Source organism: Gossypium arboreum, chromosome 9 (assembly GCF_025698485.1).
Source record: "Gossypium arboreum isolate Shixiya-1 chromosome 9, ASM2569848v2, whole genome shotgun sequence".
Classification (NCBI taxonomy): domain Eukaryota; kingdom Viridiplantae; phylum Streptophyta; class Magnoliopsida; order Malvales; family Malvaceae; genus Gossypium; species Gossypium arboreum.
In genome coordinates, this window is record NC_069078.1 from 57816796 (window position 1) to 57838953 (window position 22158).

The 22158-nt window shown below is 32.9% G+C and overlaps 1 protein-coding gene and 1 long non-coding RNA gene across 3 annotated transcripts in view; both read left to right on the top strand.

Annotated features, from left to right (window-relative positions):
- LOC128280753 (uncharacterized) overlaps positions 1-22158 on the top strand; it is a 110713-nt gene that overhangs the window by 80936 nt on the left and 7619 nt on the right. The window lies entirely within an intron of this gene.
- Positions 8153-19963, top strand: LOC108457177 (putative ion channel POLLUX-like 2). 2 transcript variants are annotated; one of them, XM_017756079.2, is made up of 24 exons: positions 8153-8493; positions 9462-9577; positions 9960-10063; positions 11302-11591; positions 12279-12350; positions 13338-13413; positions 13530-13628; positions 13737-13891; positions 14158-14262; positions 14496-14582; positions 15211-15295; positions 15384-15531; positions 16003-16079; positions 16153-16233; positions 16836-17006; positions 17098-17211; positions 17397-17489; positions 17569-17695; positions 17888-17964; positions 18052-18099; positions 18194-18263; positions 18344-18417; positions 18861-18971; positions 19381-19963. In XM_017756079.2, exons 1-24 carry the CDS (start codon positions 8405-8407, stop codon positions 19480-19482), a joined length of 2571 nt encoding a protein of 856 aa, XP_017611568.1. In that variant the 5' UTR covers positions 8153-8404; the 3' UTR covers positions 19483-19963. The 2 variants fall into 2 exon arrangements, with proteins under 2 accessions (XP_017611568.1, XP_017611569.1); XM_017756080.2 differs by lacking the exon at positions 9462-9577 and having other exon boundaries at positions 8372-8493.

Sequence of the window (22158 nt, forward strand, 5' to 3'; positions counted from 1 at the left end):
ACGAAAATCCTTAAAAGAGGGGAGAGTTGTAATATCCCAAATTAGGGCTTAATCGGAATAGTGGTTTCGTGACCACAAATCCGAGATAGAAATAATTATTTTATAATTATTTTTATGTTTATGATATGATTGCATGATTGTGTGAAAATTTCGTGATGAAATCCTATGCCTAAAGTGCTTAAATTGAAATTTAGGGACTAAATCGAATAATTTGCAAAACTTGCATTCTAGGAGTTTTTAGTATAAAATTGCTTTGGAATATTAATGAGGAGGTCTTAAATAGCAATTTGACCAATTTCTATGTCTATGGACAAAAATTGGACATGGATGGAATTTTTAGAAAGTTTAGTAGTAAGGGCATTTTGGTCATTTGCATATTAAATGAAATAAAATGGGAAAAATAACACAAAATCATCATCTTCTCCATATTGTTGCTGTCGAATTTTACCTCCCCATAGCTAGGGTTTCTTCAACTTTCAAGCTTCATAGTAAGTGATTTCATGCCCCGTTTTTAATGATTTTTATGTTTTTGAAATCCCGGTAGCTCAAATTAACTTATGCTAGCAATAATTCTACCTAGGGTTCATATTTGGAAAAAATACCCATACGTGAAATTTGTGTATTTTGGTGTTTTATGAAAGAATATGAGGTTTTAATTTATGTTAGACAACTTGTGCTACTCGGTTTTAAGCGAAAACGAGTAAAATGGCTTAATCGATAAAAATACCTAATAGTCATAAGTACATGTTAGAGTGAGAATTTGATGTTATCATAGAAGGGAAAAATGATCAGCATGTCATAAAACATAAGAATAAGGGATGAAGTATAATTCCTGAGCCTAAGGGCAAAAGTGTAATTATGTAAAAGTTTAGGGGCAAAAATGTAATTTTGCCAAAGTTCATATTAAATGCTGTTTTGATGAATATATGTATTAAATAAGATTAATTTGGCATTATAGATCAAGAGAAACGAGATTCAAGTGGCGATCGAGGGAAAAACAAAGTTTACGAATAATAGGCTCGATTGCTAATAATTTTGTATCGAGGTAAGTTCATGTGTAAATGTAGTAACATAATTGTCATTTTGAGCAATTTAATGTTGTTAATATGATATGATGCTTATTATCATCATGAAATGTTATGTTTTGTGGTTATTGTTGAATAATATGTAATTATGTGAATTACTTGATGAGTATGAACTATCACCGAGTATCGGTTCTGATATTCCGTGAAAGACGGAAAAGATGTGAGATCGAGGAAAAAGCCCGTTTGAACCTTAGGAATAGATTAGAATACAAGTGACATGTCACTAGGATACTTGAGTTCCGAACTCGTTGAGTTGACTCCGAGTTCGTGAGATGTAACTAGGCATCCGAACTCGTTGAGTTGAGTCTGAGTTCACTTATGGATGCGAACACCCGAGCTCGTTGAGTTGAGTCCGAGTTCACTTATGGGATGGTTACATGGTAGCTTGGCTACATAAGTTCTGCAGGCTATTGAGTTTGTCTAGCTACGGGTATGGCACTTACGTTCATGAAATCCACATATTCGAATTATATTCCATGTGTTCACTGGGTGAATCTTAAGTGAATGAGAAGAATGCCTAAAATGAAGGTGACATATTGGTAAGTGTGGTGAATGAGAAAATTTGACAGGTATGTGCTTAAATCCTAGGGTTGAGAACTTGGTATGATGAAATCGTAGAAAGATATTAAATGCAAATGAAACATGAATGTCTTGGTGTTGTTTATGCAAATGATGTTTTATGTGGAATTTCATGATTATGTTACTTGCTATTTGCATGTGAACTTACTAAGCATTTATGCTTACTCCCTCCTTTTCATTCATTGTAGTTGTTGACAAGCTGGCTTGAGAATCGGGATAGGTCGAAGATTCGTCCACACTATCCGAAGGCCTAAATTGGTAAAATGGCTTGTGTGTTTTGAATGTGGCATGTATGGCAAAATACTCACTTTGTGTAAATGATCTTATGATATGGCTATAGTTTGGAAAGAAAAGGGTTTGTAAATGATTAGCCATTGGAATGGCCAATCTAAGTCATATTTGATGTTATGTATGTTTAAAATGCTATTTAGTCCATGAAAATCTATAGTAAAGTAAAATTTGCCATAAAAAGAAATCGACAATGACGGTGATGTAAATTTGAAAAATCACTAAAAATAGTGGAAATAGAATTAAATGATGAGTAAGTTATTAAATTGAAGCTTGATGAGCTTATTTTCATATGGATGGAGCAAAACTGATATATGAGTTATATTTTGTGAGATATTTAAGTTTTGGTGGAATAGGGTCAGAGTGATCTCTGTATCCCCTGTTCTGACTTTAAAAATTCACTATAAATTGTACAAAAAGAATTAGGAGTTTTATATTACATGTATGAAATCCTTATTGAGTCTAGTTTTATAAGAAACAAACGGCATAGTCATTGAAACTCTGTACAGGGAGATATCTGATTTGTAATACACAGGGGTCAGAGTAGTCGAACCCTGAAACAGGGGAAACTTTAACTAATAACTTGACCAAAAATTCTAGAAAAAAATCTTTAAATAGATATATGAGTCTAGTTTCAGGAAAAATTTACGGAATTGAATTTCGAGTTTCGAAACTCGAGATATGAATTTTTAAACGACTGTAACACAGTTGGCCAGCTTGTCTGGAAATTTTAAAAATAAATTGTTTGAGCTGTTAAATTGATGAATTAAGTTTAGTAACACCTCAAGCTCGACTCTGGCGATCGTCTCGGGCTTGAGGGCGTTACAAGGTTATTAATTTGGGAGCCACTAATCATGTTTGTGTTTCTTTGCAGGGGTTCGAGGAGACGAAAGATCTTAGAGATAAAAACTTATTGTTGCGGACCAGGAATAAGACAAGTGTGACAGTTGAAGCAGTGGAAGATGTACATCTTTATTTTTATAACTTTAGGAAGATTATTTTAAGAGACATTTTCTATGTACCAAGTTTCAAAAGAAACTTAATTTTCGTTACATGTTTAGATAAAGATGGCTTAACCGTGACTTTTAATAATGGAATTGCAATATTTAGAAATAACAATCGTATCTGTATTGGATGGATGTCAAATAATCTCTATTTTATCAAACCAAAAATGCACACACTTCTTGAGATTGAAATATCGAATAAAAAACTTAAAAAAATTTCACTTTAATGAGACGTACCTTTGGCATTTGAGACTTAGTCATACTAATCGAGAAAGAATCACTAGACTTGTGAAAGACGGTATCTTAAGTTCGTTTAAAGAAGTTGATCTTCTACAATGTGAATCTTGCTTGGAATGTAAGATGACTAAGCAATCTTTTAATGCAAAAGAAACGAGGGTCGAAAAACCCCTAGAACTTGTGCACACTAACACATGTGGCCCTATGAATGTTAGTGAAAGAGGTAGTTATGAGTATTATGTAACTTTTTTTATGACTATTCTAGATATGGGTATGTATACTTGACGCACCGCAAGAGTGAAACGTTTGATAAATTCAAAGAGTTTCGTGCGGAAGTGGAGAAACAACTAGGTTTAACCATGAAGGCACTTCGATTTGATTGAGGTGGGGAATATTTATCTGATGAGTTCTTAAGGTATCTCATAAAGAATGGGATTCTATCCCAGTTAACCGTGTCAGACACTCTACAATAGAATGGCATAGCAGAAAGAAGAAATCTAATGTTGTTAGACATGGTACATTCGATTTTAAGTTATTCGAAGTTGCCAATTTTTTTTGGGGATACGTTGTACAAATAGCTTGTTATATTTTGAATGATGTGCTAGCTAAGACAGGATCGAAAACCTCATACGAATTGTGGCATGGCAGGAATCCAAATCTTAATTATTTTAGGATTTGGGGATGCCCAACCCACGTATTGGATAAAGATGCAAAGAAGTTGAACTCACTGACAGAATTTTGCATGTTTGTAAGATATCCAAAAGAAATAAAGGGTGGTTTGTTTTATAACCCGAAAGAGCAAATTGTTATAGTCTCAACTCATGCTACTTTCCTTAAAGAAAGTTACATGAATGAATTCAAACCTCGAAGTAAAAAGGTACTCGAGGAGCTTTTTGGAAATATACAAAACCCCACGGAAATGATTCTAGAACCAACTCTTAATAGTAGGCTTGCAAATGATCAGCACCATAGGGAGCCTCATTGCAATGAGAGGGTCTCTCGTAGGCCTGAATTCTTCCAATATGGAAGAAATGTTTTTAACACTTGATCTGTTGAACAGGAAGATGATAACCCACTCACATATGATGAAGCAATGCAGAGTGTTGATTCCATGCTCTAGGAAATAGCTATGAAAGCTAAGATGGCTCTATGTATTCCAACTCAGTGTGGGAACTTGTAGACTTACCGAAAGGAATAAAACCCATAGAGTGTAAGTGGATTTGCAAGAGGAAAACGAATATGGATGGAAAAGTGGAAACTTATAAGGCTAGACTTATAACAAAAGTTTATTATAAAACAGAAGGCACCGATTACGGAGAAACCTTCTCTTTGGTTGTCATGCTCAAGCCAATTTGCATATTATTATCCATTACGACGACTCTTGATTACGAGATCTGGAGAATGGATATCAAGACAGCATTTGTGAACGAGTATCTTGAAGAGAGCATTTACTTGATGCAACCCACTGGATATATAGCTAAAGGAAATTGCTTAGATCCATATATAGAATTAAGCAAATGTCTCACTCATGGAATGAAAGATTCGATCAAATGATGAAAACTTTTAAATTTGAGCAAAACTTAGATAAACCTTGCGCTTATAAACATTTAGGGATGGAAATATGGTTTTTCTCGTTCTATATATCAATGATATTCTACTCTTTGGGAATGATGTAGGGACATTGTCATCGGTTAAACTATAGTTAACCCAACAGTTTAGCATGGACTTGGGAGAAGCTAATTTTGTTCTAGGAATTCGAATCCTAAAGGATTGAATAAACAAAGTGATAACACTGTCTCAGGCTTCATACATAGACAATATATTGGAGCATTATGCAATGATTGATTCAGAGAAGGAAAATCAACCCTTCATATCGAGATTCTATCTCTCTTTAGATGATTGTCCTAAAATAGCAGAAGAAAGAGAGAACATAGGAAAGGTTCCTTACGCTTCGATAGTAGGAAGTCTCTTGTATGCTATGCTATGCACACGTCCAAATAACTATTTTGTAGTGGGGTTGGTGAGTTGATATCAAGCGAATCCAGGCACTGGTAAGAAGTTAAGCATATACTCAAATATTTACGGAGAACGAGGGATTATATGCTTGTGTATTTCGGAGGAGTAGCATCGGCTACATTGGTTTTCTGCTTCTCTTTCTCGTTGATTTCAATGACCCTCTTAATTTTATTTTGAAGTTTATAACATTCAACTTTGATGTGACCCTTCTTTTTACAGTAACCACATTCCTTGTCACAGTTTCTTAACTTAGATATCACCCTTGATTTTCTCTGACCTAAATCTTTAAATTGTTGCGTTCCTCTAGCAACCAAACCAAGACTTGCTCATCTAACTTGTTCTTCATGCCTAACTCATTTTTGAGTTTATCCTACTTAAAAGATTTCCTTTCACGTCCTCAAATAAGAGTCTCTCTTTACCGTAAATCAGGGTTTCCCTGAAAGTTTTGTATGAAGGGGGCAAAGAACAATGCAATTAACATAATTTGATCTTCATCATCTATGTTAGCCTTGACATTTTTTAGGTCATTAAGGAGAGTGACAAATTATTGATGTAAGCCCTAACAGACTCACCTTCTACCATACAGAATGTATATAATCGTTGTTTCAATACCAAGCGATTTGCGCAGGACTTTTTCATATAAAGGGCTTCAAATTTCCTCCATAAGGCTGCTATTGTCTTCTCCGTAAGTACATCTTGCAATACATTGTTAGTGAGGCACAACTGAATTGTTGACAGTGTCTTCTTATCAAGTTCCTCCCACTCTGTTTGATTCGCATCTATGGCATTTTGCCTTACAACGACCTTTTTTAGACCATTCTGAACCAGAATTGTTGTCATCCGAACTTGCTACAAGCTGAAATTTGTAGTCCCATCAAACTTCTTGATATCGTACCTCATTTCCATCTCTGAACAGGTTGAATACGAAAATCGAATCGAGCTCTGATACTAATTTGTTGGGACGAACCCAAATTATGTAGCAAATACAAACAAAAACCAAGAAAATTAGACAAAAATATTTATGTGGAAAAACCCCTCCGAAGAGGATAAAAAACCATGGGCAAAGAAAACATCACTAAAACAGAAAAAATTGAAAAATGGGAGTTCAAAATGGAGAAACAAATAAACCATGAACCCGAAATATTAAGATTTCTCGAAATTCTCACAAACTCTCGCTTAATTTTGTTATTGTTATTCTAAACTATCTAGGGTTGCTAAGAAGCCTATTTATAGGCTGAAATTCATGTACAAATATGACTAAAATATCTCTAAAATAATTAGAGTTAGACTGGAAAAATATAACAAAGTTTAACTAGGAGAAAAAAACCCAATTAAGTGAGGATCATGTCATGACATGGTATTCTGTCTCTTCAGGACGCCTTTCATCATGTCGTCGAGCGTGGTGAATCTTCTCATTGTCATGTCTATGTCATGTCGTCAGAACATCGACTCTTTCTCGTTCCGACATCAACCATATTTTATCTGAAATACAAGGTAAACTCTAAACAACTACAATTGTTTCCTATTTACCATTTTTTATAATTTCTAAACTTATTGTTCCATTCCATTTAAATTATCTTTTAACTATTAAGTATTCAGAAAAACAAATACAATATATGCTATACAACGATCAAAAAATTAGTGTTGCTACTTACGTAGTCACAATGCCCGATGTCGAATGATAATTAAAAACTACGCATTTCTCGATAATATATTTTTATATGTTTGTAATGAATTCAATTAAAACACTATCTTAAATTTCATGCACCATATTGCATAGTAACATAATAATTGATTTATCCTAATTTATATTAATTTATATAATACATAATATTAAAGTAGAGTAGTGCAAGTGTAACTTCTAATTCATCATAAGTTAATTTGACACTAATTTAATTGTAAAATTATTAAAATATCTTTATTTTAAAGATAATTAATATTATAAAATATTTTTATTTTTATATTTTTATATAATTTTAAACTATTAAATGTGGAATCAAATTATTAAAGCACAAATGAACTAAAACTAGGACAATAATCAAAATGTTCTTGCATAAGCATTCTATGAACCGATTAAGCGAACTAAAACTTATATATGACAACAACTTATGGTGGGATTTGAAATTCTAAACATTTAACTACAAATGGTAGTTATCGAACCAAGGCACTTAAGACTAAGAGTCTCTACTTTCGCCAACTACGACAAGGCCTCATTGTTAATTAAAACTTTTGTTTTTTTTAATATTATGTAATAATAGTTAAATTTCAGCTTTTGATTTTTTATTATTCTCAAGTTTGAGATTTAACCTTGATGCTTTAATTTTTTACATAATTTGATACTTCAATTTTATAATGTCATTAGTTTGTCTAATACTTTATTTTGATTAAAATATTAATATTAATTTTAAAATTATTAACCATATTAAAATTCTTTGTTAAATTCAAATAGATTATAAAGTCATTTTTCTTTACATGATTACTAGTTGATTTTTTTTATTTTAAAATGCCAGACCAACATATTTAAGTGAAGAAATTTTAAAATGTCAACAATTAGACCTGAATTTTTAAATTAAACTAAATTCTTAAAAATAAAAGATGAAAATTAATTAAAATATATGAAAATATAAAATTTTTATTATACAATTTAGCCCAAAATATAATTATAAATACAAATATAATCCTACCAACTATAAAGTAGAGTCCATTTAATACAATGAACAACGGATGAAAAACTGAAAAATTGAACAAAAACTCACACAAAACATTGACTTAAAATGAAAAACAAACCTAATCATTACAATTAGGGACTCAAATCTAATCTGGGCCCAACCTTTTGTGAACAATTACGGACTCGAATCTAACCCGGGCCCAACCTTTTGTGAAGAATATGAATCTCACTGGGTATTTAGATACAATTATAGTGTATCTTATCTCAAATTCTACAACGTGGCTAATTAATAAGTAATGAGCACATGCTTATTGCCTCTAAGTAGTGGTCCACTTTCACTTCCATCCAAAATTTTTTTGGCTCTCATTTTTGTCTTAAAACTTCATATTTCGTATTTCTAACTCCACTTTCTGTCCATATTTTTCTTATAACAAAAAGTTTATCTACTTTTCAAGTTTTCTTTTTTCTAATAAATTTTATTTTGTTTCTCTTTTCGGCCCTCTCACCAAGAAAAAAGTGAAGCAAAGATGATCCATCTTTGTCAGTTTCAAAGCCCTCAGCCATGGTTGTTGTCTCCAACAATTTCCAAGTTCACTCAAACATCCTCTTCTACTAGGTACTTTTGTATCTTTTTCTTTGCTCTGAACATGAGTTATTGAAGTTGGGTTTCATTGAATTTCTGGTAATAATGCATTACTGCTCGTCTTATGAACTTAAAACACTCCATTTTTTAAACCCTAAACTTACTTCAATTAGTTCATTCAGTTGTCCTTAAGTAGGAAGTGGGCTGAATTTTAGTTCAATTGGTTTGTATCCAGTTATCCTCCCCAAACTTAGTTTAAATGATTCAGACAAACCCTATTTTTTTCTTTAATTCTTCAATGTTAATGGACTAATTCTCTATATAATTATGTATGCTGTTATAGGTTTGGTTTTTGTTGGGGGTGGTGGTGGTGTGCCTTTATGAGTTTTTGGTCTGCCAAGTTTGCTAACTCTCCGAAACATTGACATTATATAACATGTTCTATGATGCTCAAACTCTTCAATTTTATGAATATATTTGACTGTTGTACGCTTTTACACCTTAAAGACTGCTCTAAGGGCACTCATTATCGAAACCCGAATAATAACATTACAGTTTTCTAAACGTATATCACAGTAGCATGCATTATAGTTAAACCGAAGTACTCATGTCCTCCACATGGCCAGACACAAATATGGATATGACTCTCAAAGGACTCTTCAAATACATGGAAAACTTAGAAAATTAAATATACTTTTGTTGGACACATCCATACTCGGGACTACACACCAACCCAAGTAACATAGCAAGTTTTTTTACTGTTGCACTTTCTAAAAGCTACAAAATGGTTGACCAGTTCTTGTAGCATGGCTGTGCTGGTTCTGCAAGTAGTGGATTCGAGGTTAAAACCGTTCCATCATAGACAAAATTGGTTTTTCTTCCCTTGTCTTTTTGCCTGATCAATTGGATAATTATTTAGCTTATCCAACATAGCATGTGGTCTGAAGTTTTGCTCTTTCTTTTTCAGTTTATGTAGTTGCCTTTTCTTTTTTCTTTTGTAGAACACACGGGATTAGAGGCTCGAAGAATATGATATTTTTCCGGAAATCAGTACTATGCAGTTTTTGGTTGAACAATTCTTCATCTAACAATGTGCATAAATTTGTAAACGGTAGAGGTGAGTCCAAGCCATCTGCATCAAGAGTTTGTCAAACTGATGGTTGTGCTTGGTCTTTATCTTTTGATGTTAACTGTGGAACTTTTATTGTTCTAATCACCCTTTGTTGAAGATCTATCACATAGGTGAATCATTAAATTTGGAATTTCGGATTTTTATGTCAAAGGAGTATGCATAACATTTGTGGTCGGTTGGTAATTGTGCAAGCTAATCCTAGCTTGTTAGTGTTCGATAAGCTTATGTTTTACAGGCTCATAATTACACTTCTAGTTGTGTTTTCTAGTTTACATTTATGCCTATTTGCCTCACGTTTTGTTCCTTCGGAAAGTTAAAAGATCATTTTTCGCTTTCCGTAAGAATCATGATAGCTTTTCTCTTACAGGAAAATGGGAAGTTACTTGTAGAAAAGAAACATATAATTCAGAGTGCAGTTCAAATAACTCGAATGTCAAACTCTTTAGGATGGACTTACTGGATGGTTCTCAAGTAAGGATTAAATCTCGGATTCTAAAAGTGTTAATATGAATATGCTTTCTTGATGTTGTAAATAGATGTGTTCTATCAATTTGTTGCAATGACTTAGAGTTATTATATATTTTTCTTTTCCATTCTTTGAATATCTTCTGTATTAATAGATAGTTTTCATTATGAACGTTGCATGCATCTACCAGTGGATTGTTTGTTTTCTGAACGTTGCATGCATCTACCAGTTGATTGTTTGTTTTCTGTCTTTCTTTATTTTCCGGAGTGGAGCCAAGTGGAGCAATTTCTGGTACATGCTACCATAACATGACTCTGGTTTGGTTTCGAAAGTGTCTTCCTCTATCCATCCATAATGATAATCCTCTTAAGTAAATAAAGGTGAAACAAAAGAGGAAAAACCCAATCAAGGAAGGTAGTTTGGTTTAAGGCAACTTGTTCTGGACTTGATCAGATATGAGCTTAACCATGCACAATGACCCCTGTTGTTCAATAAACTAGTGACGGACTAGCCACCCTACATGTGAAACTGATGGAATCATGCAACATGAGCATGTCTTGGAAGGTCATATTTCCATACCTATTTTCAAATATGTGTTCGACATGGATGTTGAACAAAAGTCCTTCAAGCAAAATGAAGAGTTAGAGCAACATACTTGGAAGGAAAAAAACAAATCAGGGTAACTTGTTCAACTATGGATTATGGATGTAAATCAGAGAAAACCAAAAGCAAGGAGATCGTTCTTGCCACATAAGATCTTTCTTCCCAAGAAAACGACTAAAGAAGTCTTCCAACATTTATTGCTATTGGACTTCTTATTATAATGCAATCTTGCTATTTACGGAATCATGTGGTGATGCTCGAAATTACCTTGTTCATTTGGCTGCTGTCATTGTAGTGGAAGCTTGCACTAGTAAACATTCATTTATGGAATTATTTACAGAAAATGAATATTGAAGTCTCTGTTGACATTATTTATTACAATATTCCGTACATCTTACAATAATGCAATTTTGCTATTTACTGAATTATTTGGTAATGTTCAAAATTACCTTGTGCATTTGGCTGCTGTCATTGAGTGGAAGCTTGCACTAGTAACTGTTCATTTACAGAAATATTTCTACATTACCATTATTTGACTCATAGAACTTGCTGCTTTCTCATTCGTTTTCGATTCTTGGATGGTATAGCGATGACTTTACAACTTTTAATGGCCAAATTTTCTTGATTGTCATCACTGCAGCTGCAGGGTCATCAAGCTAAACCGATCAGGACTTTGTCGGCATTTTTCTTACTGAGATTAATCCAAATAGATTTTGCCAGCACATTAATAAAGATGGTCCAAGACTTATTTCCACATCTATTTCGGAATTTGGCTGTTAGAAGCTTACCTCTTGCATGCATATCTAATTCCTTGAATAAGCCGACGCCTCTTAACTTGAACATGTCCTTACCTTCGGTTCAAGATATTAGGTGGAATTTTTCTCGGATACTGTATTTATTCAACATTCAACTGGACAAAAATATTTCTACGTAAGTAAAATTTATCATCCTAGATATTTTTTGGGTTTCATTTGCATTCATGGTGCTTTTTGTTGTTTCCAATGATCAATTTCTATGGCCAGTGGCCAGACTTAGTAATAAGGCACTATTATTGACCAAAAGTCTGATGGTGATCGGTGCAAAACTGCCTATTCTACAGTTAAGAATGATCAGTTTATGCAACATTACTTGGACATTGGTCATGTGTAGGTGACCCTCCTTAGCTATCTCACTCAAATTTGGGTGTAACTGTTGGACGTGGGTATGTTCAGTTTTTTCAACACCGGAGACATGGTGTTAGGAGATTGTCAATTTAAGCTGTAGTATGATGTTTGATTATTAATTATGACTGAGTAGTAATAAACAAAGTATGCTTCAAAGCCAATATTGACTGAATAGTAATAAATTATGCCAAGCAACCAATCTTGATTCCGTGCTGCTCGAACTTGGGTGTAAGTGTCAGATACCTTAAAATTTTCTATTCTTTTCCTGTGTATTTGGAGAGTTATAGAAAGGTTACGTTTTCATCCTCATCTGGATATGTATCTGACATGGGTGTCGGACTTGGGTAAGAGTCGAAACAACATAGCTTTTGTTCCCATCTCGATCCACATGGACTTATAGTTCTGAATTTATGTTATAAGATTGAGTAATTCATTTGTTTCCAACTTTTTGTAGGTTTCTTTTGGCTCTCCTTGTAGCATGCTTTTCATTCGTTGTTGTAGGTGGAATCCTCTTCTTCAGGTTTAGGTAATGTACAATTAATCTTGATTTTTTAAATATTATTTTATATATAATTGTAGCATGTTATGGCAAATGCAATGTTAGGGTTTCTGAAGTTTTATTATGTTTAATTTTGCTGCAATAACTTCTGTACTTCAGACTATGTTCGATTTTAGCCTCTCATTCAGTTTTATAATCTGATCACTACTAAAGAGAAACAAAAGAATAAAAGGAAATTATACCTGTTATATTGTAATATTGTTTGTCTTGACATGGTACTTGAAACTCCTATAGAGGAATTTTTTTTTTTTTGTGTGTGTGTGTGTGAAAATCATGCTAAAGGCAAGGTCAGTCAGGTTTTTTTATTACAATTTTTGGGGTTGAGGAGAGGTGTGTTGAGATAAAATCTGCTCACCATGTCTCGGAATATTTACTAAAATGCTCATTTAATTTTTTTATGCATATTATTTTATATATTTTACTTATAGCATCTAAGTCTTGTAAGACAACATATAATTGGTCTTGGATTGTTAAATTAGTATAACACAAAGTATTATCAAAATTTTGGGGTGGAGCGGCATAATACAGATTTTTTCTTTCTGGAGTCGGGGTTTGAGGGATAAAGTGTTAAATAAAATAAGTTTTGGGACAATTTAGGTATATATACATAAAAACTGGGTTGTTAGAGGCGAGCCAAAAACACCCCGTCTGTCTCCATCCCTGCTTGAAACCAAGAATTTCTTCTACCATTGTGACATCTTCTATTCATTTTAACTTCAATATATCTTGAATTTATCAAATTTATAAGAATATGTGTGAAAGGTTGTATAATTGTAAGTATTTTTTGTGGTGAATGTTGTAATTAAGTTGTTTCTCATTGATTCGGCATCAGACTGTTCATCATTTTCCACCATTGTTGTATGTTCTAGCTGCCAATTTGCAACTCCATCATGGAAAATAGCTACAATGCTACTTTTGTTTGCTAATCTGGTAGCTATGGCTTGAAAACCACAGGGGTAAATCACAATCTCTTGAGGATTGCTGCTGGGAGGCGTGGTCATGCCTTATTTCATCTTCATCCCATTTAAGAGTATGTGATCCATTATGAATCTAATCACTTGGTTGCTTTAAGATATGATCAAATATGTTTTGCCTGCATGATTACAAAATTGAATTCGAAAAACATATTCATGTATTGAACTACAGCTAAGAACACGAACCGAACGTATTATTGGCTTCGTACTTGCTATATGGGGGATATTATTTTACTCTCGGTTGTTAAGCACAATGACAGAACAATTCCGAGTAAGCACTTTGTCTATTGCAATTTTTACCTTCACGTCTTTTGTTTTTGTTTTTTTGAGTGCTTGTATTATTTACTTAAGCTCATGGCATTTTGATTTCGGGCAATAGAACAACATGCAAAAACTCCGGGAAGGTGCACAAGTGCAAGTTTTGGAGAATGATCATATCATCATTTGTGGTGTAAACAGCCGTCTGGCTTTCATACTACAGCAGCTAAATAATTATCACAAATTTGCCGTGCATTTAGGTACTGCTACAGCCAGGTAAACTGTTATGCTGCTGCCTATGATACTCAGACTCAGGTCTGAGTGTCTGATACAACTATATGTCCGGCATGGGTAGTTTTATTTTTTTATAAAATATTCCATTTATTTGGAGAGTCGTTGGAAGGTCATATCTTGATACTTATGTCCAAAGATTTGTTAAACACGAGTACTTTAAAAAAATGAAGAGTTGGAGCGACATAGACTGCCACTTTTGTTGTGTGTTTGTGTAATTATCGGTTTCTACTTGTATAATGCTCTCATAGGAGGCAAAGAATTCTTCTTTTGGCGGATGTTCCGAGGAAGCAAATAGACAAGCTGGCGGACAACATTGCCAAGGATCTTATTCATATTGATATCCTTTCAAAGAGGTATAGGAATGATATCCACTTTCCCCCTAATTTACAAACCCCAACTAGTTTCCCTTTTATAGTCATTCCTAGTCCCAGATAAAAATTTAGCTGTCATATCTTTTAACTTCAAGCGAATTACTCACTTCTTTGCTAAATCTGTTAACTTTTGATCCCTTCTGGTTTTCACGAGATATAAAATTTCTAATTGGCATTAAGCTTCCATATTTTAAATATTAGTTCTACTTGTGCAGTTGTAGCCTTAGTTTGACGAAATCATTTGAAAGAGCAGCAGCTAATAAGGCACGCGCCATTATCATTCTTGCGACAAAAGGAGATCAGTAATACATCTATCAACTTAAATGAAATTCTTTTGATGATCGTCTCTTGTTAGTGTTACATTATGTCATTTCCTATTACTCCAAGATTATTTTAACTCTTGAATGCTGCATGATGCAAAGTTTAGCCTTTTTTACCCGATAATTTGTTTAGCCAAAATTTACTTAATAGTATTAGTTGTCAGATTACTAGTAGTTTCTAAAATCAAACCTACACTGCAGTGATTGACCCTTAAACTCGGACTTGAGGGTTTGGAACTACGTTACACAGACTTGGACTTGTCAGATATGTTCAATTTTTCTAATTTGAATGTATTTGAAGACTCTCTCTTCTTTTTTTTTTTTTTTTTGGGGGATATTCCCATACCTATGTCTGGATATGCAACAGATACAGGTACTTAAAAAAAAAAATTTAGACTCGGAGGAACATAGGCTTTAAAAGCTATGAATGCTGGAAAAGTTGCACACTGCATTGAGGAATGAAGTTAAGATAACAGCTGTAGCAGAAGCTATTAAGCTCTGCTATGCTAGTTTCTAGCAGATTCTTTTGCATGTTTGTTTCTAATTAGTGCATAATACAGATGACCTTCTTCAGGGGAAATTTAGTGACTACGGTTCCTTAACTGATTAGGTATGGAGTTGATACAGATGCGTTTCTCTCTGTACTAGCACTTCAACCTATTCCCAAGATGGAATCCATTCCAACGATTGTCGAGGTCTGCACATTTGCATCACCATAGGATCAAAATATTATTCTACTAAGATAAATCGAGTTTAATTTGGCAAAATTTTCCCCTGATGCAGGTTTCGAATTCCAATACATGTGAGCTCTTGAAGTCAATCTCTGGACTGAACGTAGAGCCAGTGGAAAATGTTTCTTCTAAACTATTTGTTCAATGTTCTCGGCAAAAGGGGCTCATAAAGATCTACAGGCACTTGCTTAATTACCAAAGTATGATATGAGTTCTTGTTGAGAACTTCTATTTTCCTAATGTCCGAAAGACAATTAAAGTTTAAATATTAAAATTCCCTGTTTATTGCTGCTTTTAAATAATTTGGGATGGTTGTAAATCTAGATACCTTTTAAAACTAGGTAGTTCTTATTCTTGGTCAATAAAACCGTATGAGTGTTGGATAGATAATGTGACCAAGATGGGGTATGTGCAATATTTAAGTCTTTTCATGTCTCTGGAGGGTCATATCTATGTGCCCATGTTTAAAAATGTATCAGACAATGTGTCAAATACGGATACTTAAAAAACAATAGAGTCGGAAGAACATAGGCTTGACCTACAAAATGTCACCACTTCTAATAGTTTCTTCCCTTAGGGTCTTTTCTATCGGTAAATGAAACTCTATGGGTCCATTTCTTGTTCTTGTCGTAGATTACTACTCGAAAAATAATTATATCATGATATTGCAGAAAATGTATTCAGTCTTCACCATTTTCCAAGTCTAACCGGGTTGACATATAGACAAATACGACAAGGGTTTCAAGAGGTAATGCTAAAACTCGGTATTTGTTGGTATGAAGAACTTCCATGCTATTTGTCTTATGTTGGTTTCTTTTCAGGCAGTTGTTTGTGGTCTTTATCGGAATGGTAGGATATACTTCCACCCTGGAGATGATGAAGTTCTTCAGGAAATGGACAAAGTATGTAGACTATATGACTTTTCAAACTTCCATCTTGATATGTAACTTTTTTAAGCTAGTTCCATAATTCGGCATCATAAAATGTTATTGTACAAAAAATGTCAAGTTCTTGGGGACATTATTTAGAAGAGGAAATAACCATTTTAATTCGAGAATATCTTGCTTGCTACACGTATATTGACTTTTCTAGCAAACCTATTGATAGTTTGAGTCTTGTAAACTTGAGTAAATCATTCAAAGTTTTCCATACTTATGAATGTATGCAACTATAGATAGTCTCACGAACTACTTGTGTCCTAAGTTGCTCAGGCTTTTCCTTTTTCTTTGAAGTACCTTGTGTCTGACACCTAGTCTGAGGCTTATCTTGACATGGGTATGAAGATATGATCTTTCAATAACCCTCCAAATACACGCCCATCATGGAAAAAATGAACATACCTTTGTCCGACACAAATCCGGGTCCAAGTAATGTAGCTTGTGTCCATTTCTTAACTTGGAGTAGTAATACAAGTACTTACAAAGTTTTTGTTTGGAAAAAATTGCTTTACCGAAATTTCAGGTCCATGCATCCTTCCTAATGCATTTCTCTTTTATTCATGCAGGTATTGTTAATTGCCCCTATTAACAGGACGGCAAAACAACAACTTGTAACCAACATGCAAAAAGTTTCAGAAGTTTCGAGAAATAATGTAGAGACCCCAACTCATGCTTTAGAATTGCGAAAAGAACGAATGTTAAATATTGTGAAACGTACCAAGAAACGAGGATCAAAGGTATGTTTCCCGAAGAGATAAGTTCCATAACTGATAGCATCTATTAAATGCTCCAAAAGACCAGTTATATGTTCTTTTGGTTTCGACGTAGGCATCAGACCAAAGTCTGGGGCCCAAAGAATGCATACTTTTGCTGGGGTGGCGACCAGATGTTGTTCAAATGATTGAAGAGTACGATAATTATCTCGGACTGGGAAGCATTGTGGTATGCTTTTATCTTCTTTTTCAGATTTTAAGCGTCACGATTTCATAGTATCTTGTCTTGGAATTGGATGCTTTTTCTTCTTCTTGACATGTTATTTCTTCGACCTTAACACTTGATGAAAAACAACTCCGATACATTTGCATCAGTTAAGTTTTAGATAATTCGTGTCGATACGCAATTTACAGGAAATATTATCAGACGTACCGTTAGAAGAAAGGAAGAAGGCAAGCTCCATGTCTGGTCAAAGAAAACTAAAAAATGTCGAGGTTATCCATAGGGTACGATCTTGTTCAGTCAATCATGTTGAACTTCTCAAGGTTTCTGCCTAATCTATTGTTTCATTTTTGTGCACTGCAGATCGGGAACCCAATGAACTATGATAACTTAGAGGAAACCATAATGGATATACAAAATTCTCGCAAGAAAGGGGGTCATATTCCTTTTTCTATTCTTGTGATTTCCGATAGAGAATGGCTTCTTGGAGGTAATAATCTATGTTACTCAGGTTCTTCATTTTTCTTAAAGTATGGGATATGATCTTAAAGAAAAAATTGAACATATTTGTGTCAGACATGTACTCATATCTGACACTCCCGCTGATGTCTGAGTAACAGAAGTAATGGTAACTGATAGAGATTGGTAACTAAATCTTCCGGCTAAGTATTTTTCTTTTCAGATCCATCAAGGGCAGACAAGCAATCTGCATACTCACTTCTTCTTGCAGAAAACATTTGCAACAAACTTGGAGTGACGGTGCGTTTCGTTCGATATAATGATAATGCCATTGTCGTGAACTTTTGATTTCTGAGTTAAGTATTAAGAGGATTGATTGTTTGCCAGGTGCAAAATCTAGTTGCGGAGATTGGCGACTCAAAATTGGGCAAACAAGTAACACATTTAAGCGATTTATGAATTTCTTATAATATGATCATTGATTTTTTAAGGTTTTGCACATATGGTTGATATCCCTCCTTACCCGCAGATTACAAGATTCAAACCAACCTTGACGTATATCGCAGCAGAGGAAGTGATGAGTCTTGTAACAGCTCAAGGTCTCAAAGTTATATTTCTATAGCAGTATTTTACATTCAATGTGTTGTCTTAAGAAATGACTCTGTTTTGTGCATTGCAGTGGCCGAACACAGCGAACTGAATGAGGTTTGGAAGGACATTTTGAATGCTGAAGGCGATGAAATATACATAAAGGTATCAAGTTCGGAACATGTTTGATATGGGGATATTCAATTTTTTTTCTAAGTCCTATTTGGAAGATCTTTGTAAGGTTATATTCTTACATTCATGTCCGAATATATATCGGGTATTGGTACTTCAAGAAAAACTAAAAGTTGGAGTAACTCTTATTTTGTCGGTGAGGCACTGGAATCCTCTTACCCTTTTAGGCTAGTTACTCAGACTTTTCATTGTTTTTAAGTATTTGTGTTTGAGATTTATAATTGAGACATATTTGGACATGGATATGGTATTATGATCCTCCAAATATATGAAAACTTCAAAAAGAAACAGAGTATACTTGTTTTGGGATCGGGGTAACGCATCTTATTTGTCAGTATAGTGATGGAATCACCTTTTTCGTGTGGTAATCCAGCATTTCTTGATGTCTCAGGTTACTTAACTATGTTTCTTGACAGGATATTGGCCTCTACATGAAAGAAGGGGAGAACCCGTCCTTCACGGAGCTATCGGAAAGGGCATGTTTGCGGCAAGAAGTTGCCATCGGATATATAAAGAACAACAAGAAGGTACAGTACACATCTACTCGGCTATGTTAATCTAGACTTGAGATCAGTGTCTGATACTACGTTCTAAACAAGACACCTGAGCTCACAAGCTACTTAGGTATGATTTGAAAGAAAGACAAAAAGTTAAACTTAGATCAATCATTGTCGATTCTAACTCGAGGTTGAGCAGTTGAGTGAGCTGAATTCAAGTATCTAATGCTTGACTCCAGTAGCTTGTGAGCTTAATTGAGTTTTTTTCATTCTTATTTGAAAAAAAACTCGGGTAGAACTCGATCTCAATTGTAAAAAATCGAGTTTGATGTCGAGCATAGATACGAATACTTTTAAGAAAAATAAAAAAGTCCGACTAACACAGCTGCAAACCCAGATTTTTTTTAGTAGCTAATACATGATTTTGTTACAAATGCAGGTCATAAATCCAAATCCTAAAACAGAACCTTTGTCCTTTGAAATGACGGATTCGTTAATAGTGATATCGGAGCTTGAAGGAGAGCAACCTATTGTTGTTTAAACTTTACCCATTTTGTTGTTTAAAATTTCATTAGTTCATTTATTTCCAATCAATTTTATGGTGTCGGCTTCATAACTCTTTGCATGGCTGAGTTGAATAGGAGATGGACAGAAATTAGCCAAAAGGTAAGTATTTTGAAAATTCATGCTCTACCCAGTCGAGAATTGGACACTTTTCTGAACTGAATCGGCATATCCATTCGGAATAAGGGTTGGATTGGTTGACCTAAAAATCGGTTGAACCAGTTGATTTGGTAGTCTTTAGTTTTCAAATATTTTTTAATAATTTATCTAATTGAACTGGATGGATCGGTCAAATCGATTGAATTAGGAATTTGTGGTTTAATCAATTCGACCACTGATTCAATTGAGAAAACCTTGTAAGAGCTGATATTTATCAGTTCAATTGTTAAAAATAGAAAAGGTTGGTTTATGTTAATTTTATTATGATAATCAAGTTCTTAGATTTGAATTTTTAATTATTTTGGGTGTTTAGAATTCTAATTCTGTAGATATGTTAGTAGGCTAGTGTAATTATATTGTAATTTTTATATCATATTTGTTAGTATAAATTGTAGTTATAAAATTGTATAATTTTAAATTTTAAAAGGATATTAATTATTATAAAAGTTATTACGAGTACTTGGGAGAAAAAAGTATGTAAATATATATATTACATGGTCCAAACAAGTATTTAAAATACAATTAATAAAACAAATTAACATTGTAAGTAATTTTATCTAATTACTCTAAATTTTTGAGTTATTTTTCTCTAGTATTAAATATATATTTGTTATCAGCCATTAGAATTAGGTGGGATAACAAAGGTTTTTCTATTTTAACTAGTGGTTAAGGGTATGATCTTTGTCTTAGGTATTGAGAAATTTTAAAATTCATGATTAATATCTATTTCTTTAATATAAAAATTTATTATTTTAAACGAGATTAATAAAATAACATGTATTATATTTCTAAAATATATATTTTAAAATAAAATACTATTATTATGGTGTAAAATTAACTTTTAAAATTAAATTATGTATGGAATGTTTTGAAAAATTTTAGGGTAATTAAATTTGAATATAATTATTTATAATTTTCTATATAATTACTTTAGTTCTCATTTTATATAAATATTGAAATGTAATTGAAATACTTAAAATGTAATTAATTCAATAAAACTCACTAATTACTGTGATTATCCCAATACTAAAAAAGAAAATTGTAATGTTTAGCTTCATTTGGAGGAAGTAGTGAACAGAGTTAACTAAGTGCTCCCAATGGCTTCTTCTCACATGTCTATGTCTAGGAAAATTGATTTTTTTTTTTCATGCTGGATTTTAGTCTTTTGATAATGGTGCAAAGAAGATGATGAAGACGATGTCGATACCATTTTTTTTATTTGAAAAATGGGAGTCGACTTAAAAACAAAAATAGAGTCACCACTTATCTTTTTTGAGGTGTGATCGGATCATTTTGAGATTGATCATTTTAATAAAACATTTTGATTTATTAAAACAATGATTTTGGGTCTATGAAATTCGAGAAAAAAGGGTTTGGGAGTCGGGTATGTACGAGGAAGGGTTAGTACCCTCGTAACGCCCAAAATTGGTACCAATTGATTAATTAATGTCCTATTGTCTAAAATTTAAAAAAATATTTTGAAATACAATTACTTTTAAAACATTTGAATAACTCAAATTGAACATTAAAAATATAATATTACATCCAGCACGGTAGGACATGATTCTTTAAACCTTCGAAACCACGATCAATTCTTGATTTCTAAAAACTCATACATTTGAAAATTACAAAAGGATATTCGATTATTTGGTCCAACGAAAAACCGAAACCCAACACGTTAAAACACGATTTCTCGGATTTCCAAACATAGAATATTGCCTTTATTTTTTTAGAAATCCTTATCTCGAGATACAAAATGTTATATCCAGTGAGTTAGGATACAACACCTCGAATTCCTGAAAATAAGCTTTTATTTGAAACTTATGCGTTTTGATTGAAAAAGGGGTACTCAGTTACTTGATTCAACGAGAAAAATTGGAACCCAGTAAGTTAGGGCATAAACTTCTCAAAGATGTCAAATACCGAGTATTGCCTTATTTTGAAAACTTTTGAATAAAATGATTTTAAAACTTAAACGATATTAAAACACGACCTTTTAAGCGAATAAAATGCGATAGAATAATAATGTACAACGCAAAGTAATAATTCATAAACAAAATGTTATAATAATGAATCACAAATAACAAATAAATACAAAAAGATCTAAAATAAAATATAAAACAATTCTAAGCAAATGATACATAAAAAGAATTTAAAATGGATGTTATAAAAACAATCTAAAGTATATAAAATAATTTTAAAAAAATAGTATCCATTCAAGATAAAATAATATTATAAAACTCTTTAAAAATAATATATAAACATTCAAAATATATAATGTGTAAAAAAAGTTTGAAATACATAACATATGAAAATATTAAAGTAAATAATGTATAAAAATTTGAAATGAGAGTTATATAAAAAGTTAAAATAGATAATAACAAAAATGTAATACAAATAAATAAATAAATAGAATGTTAATAACAAAAGTAAAAAACATATATAAGAAAAATAATAATGAAAATAATATTAGTATATAAACGAAATAAAAATA

What these genes read in the sequence shown, in the direction of transcription:
- LOC108457177 (XM_017756079.2), top strand. Translation starts at nt 8,405, where the DNA reads ATGATCCATCTTTGTCAGTTTCAAAGCCCTCAGCCATGGTTGTTGTCT. An exon ending in CATCTTCATCCCATTTAAGA is followed by an intron (nt 13,414 to 13,529) that starts GTATGTGATCCA and finishes ATTGAACTACAG; the next exon opens with CTAAGAACACGAACCGAACG. An exon ending in CTTGCGACAAAAGGAGATCA is followed by an intron (nt 14,583 to 15,210) that starts GTAATACATCTA and finishes TTAACTGATTAG; the next exon opens with GTATGGAGTTGATACAGATG.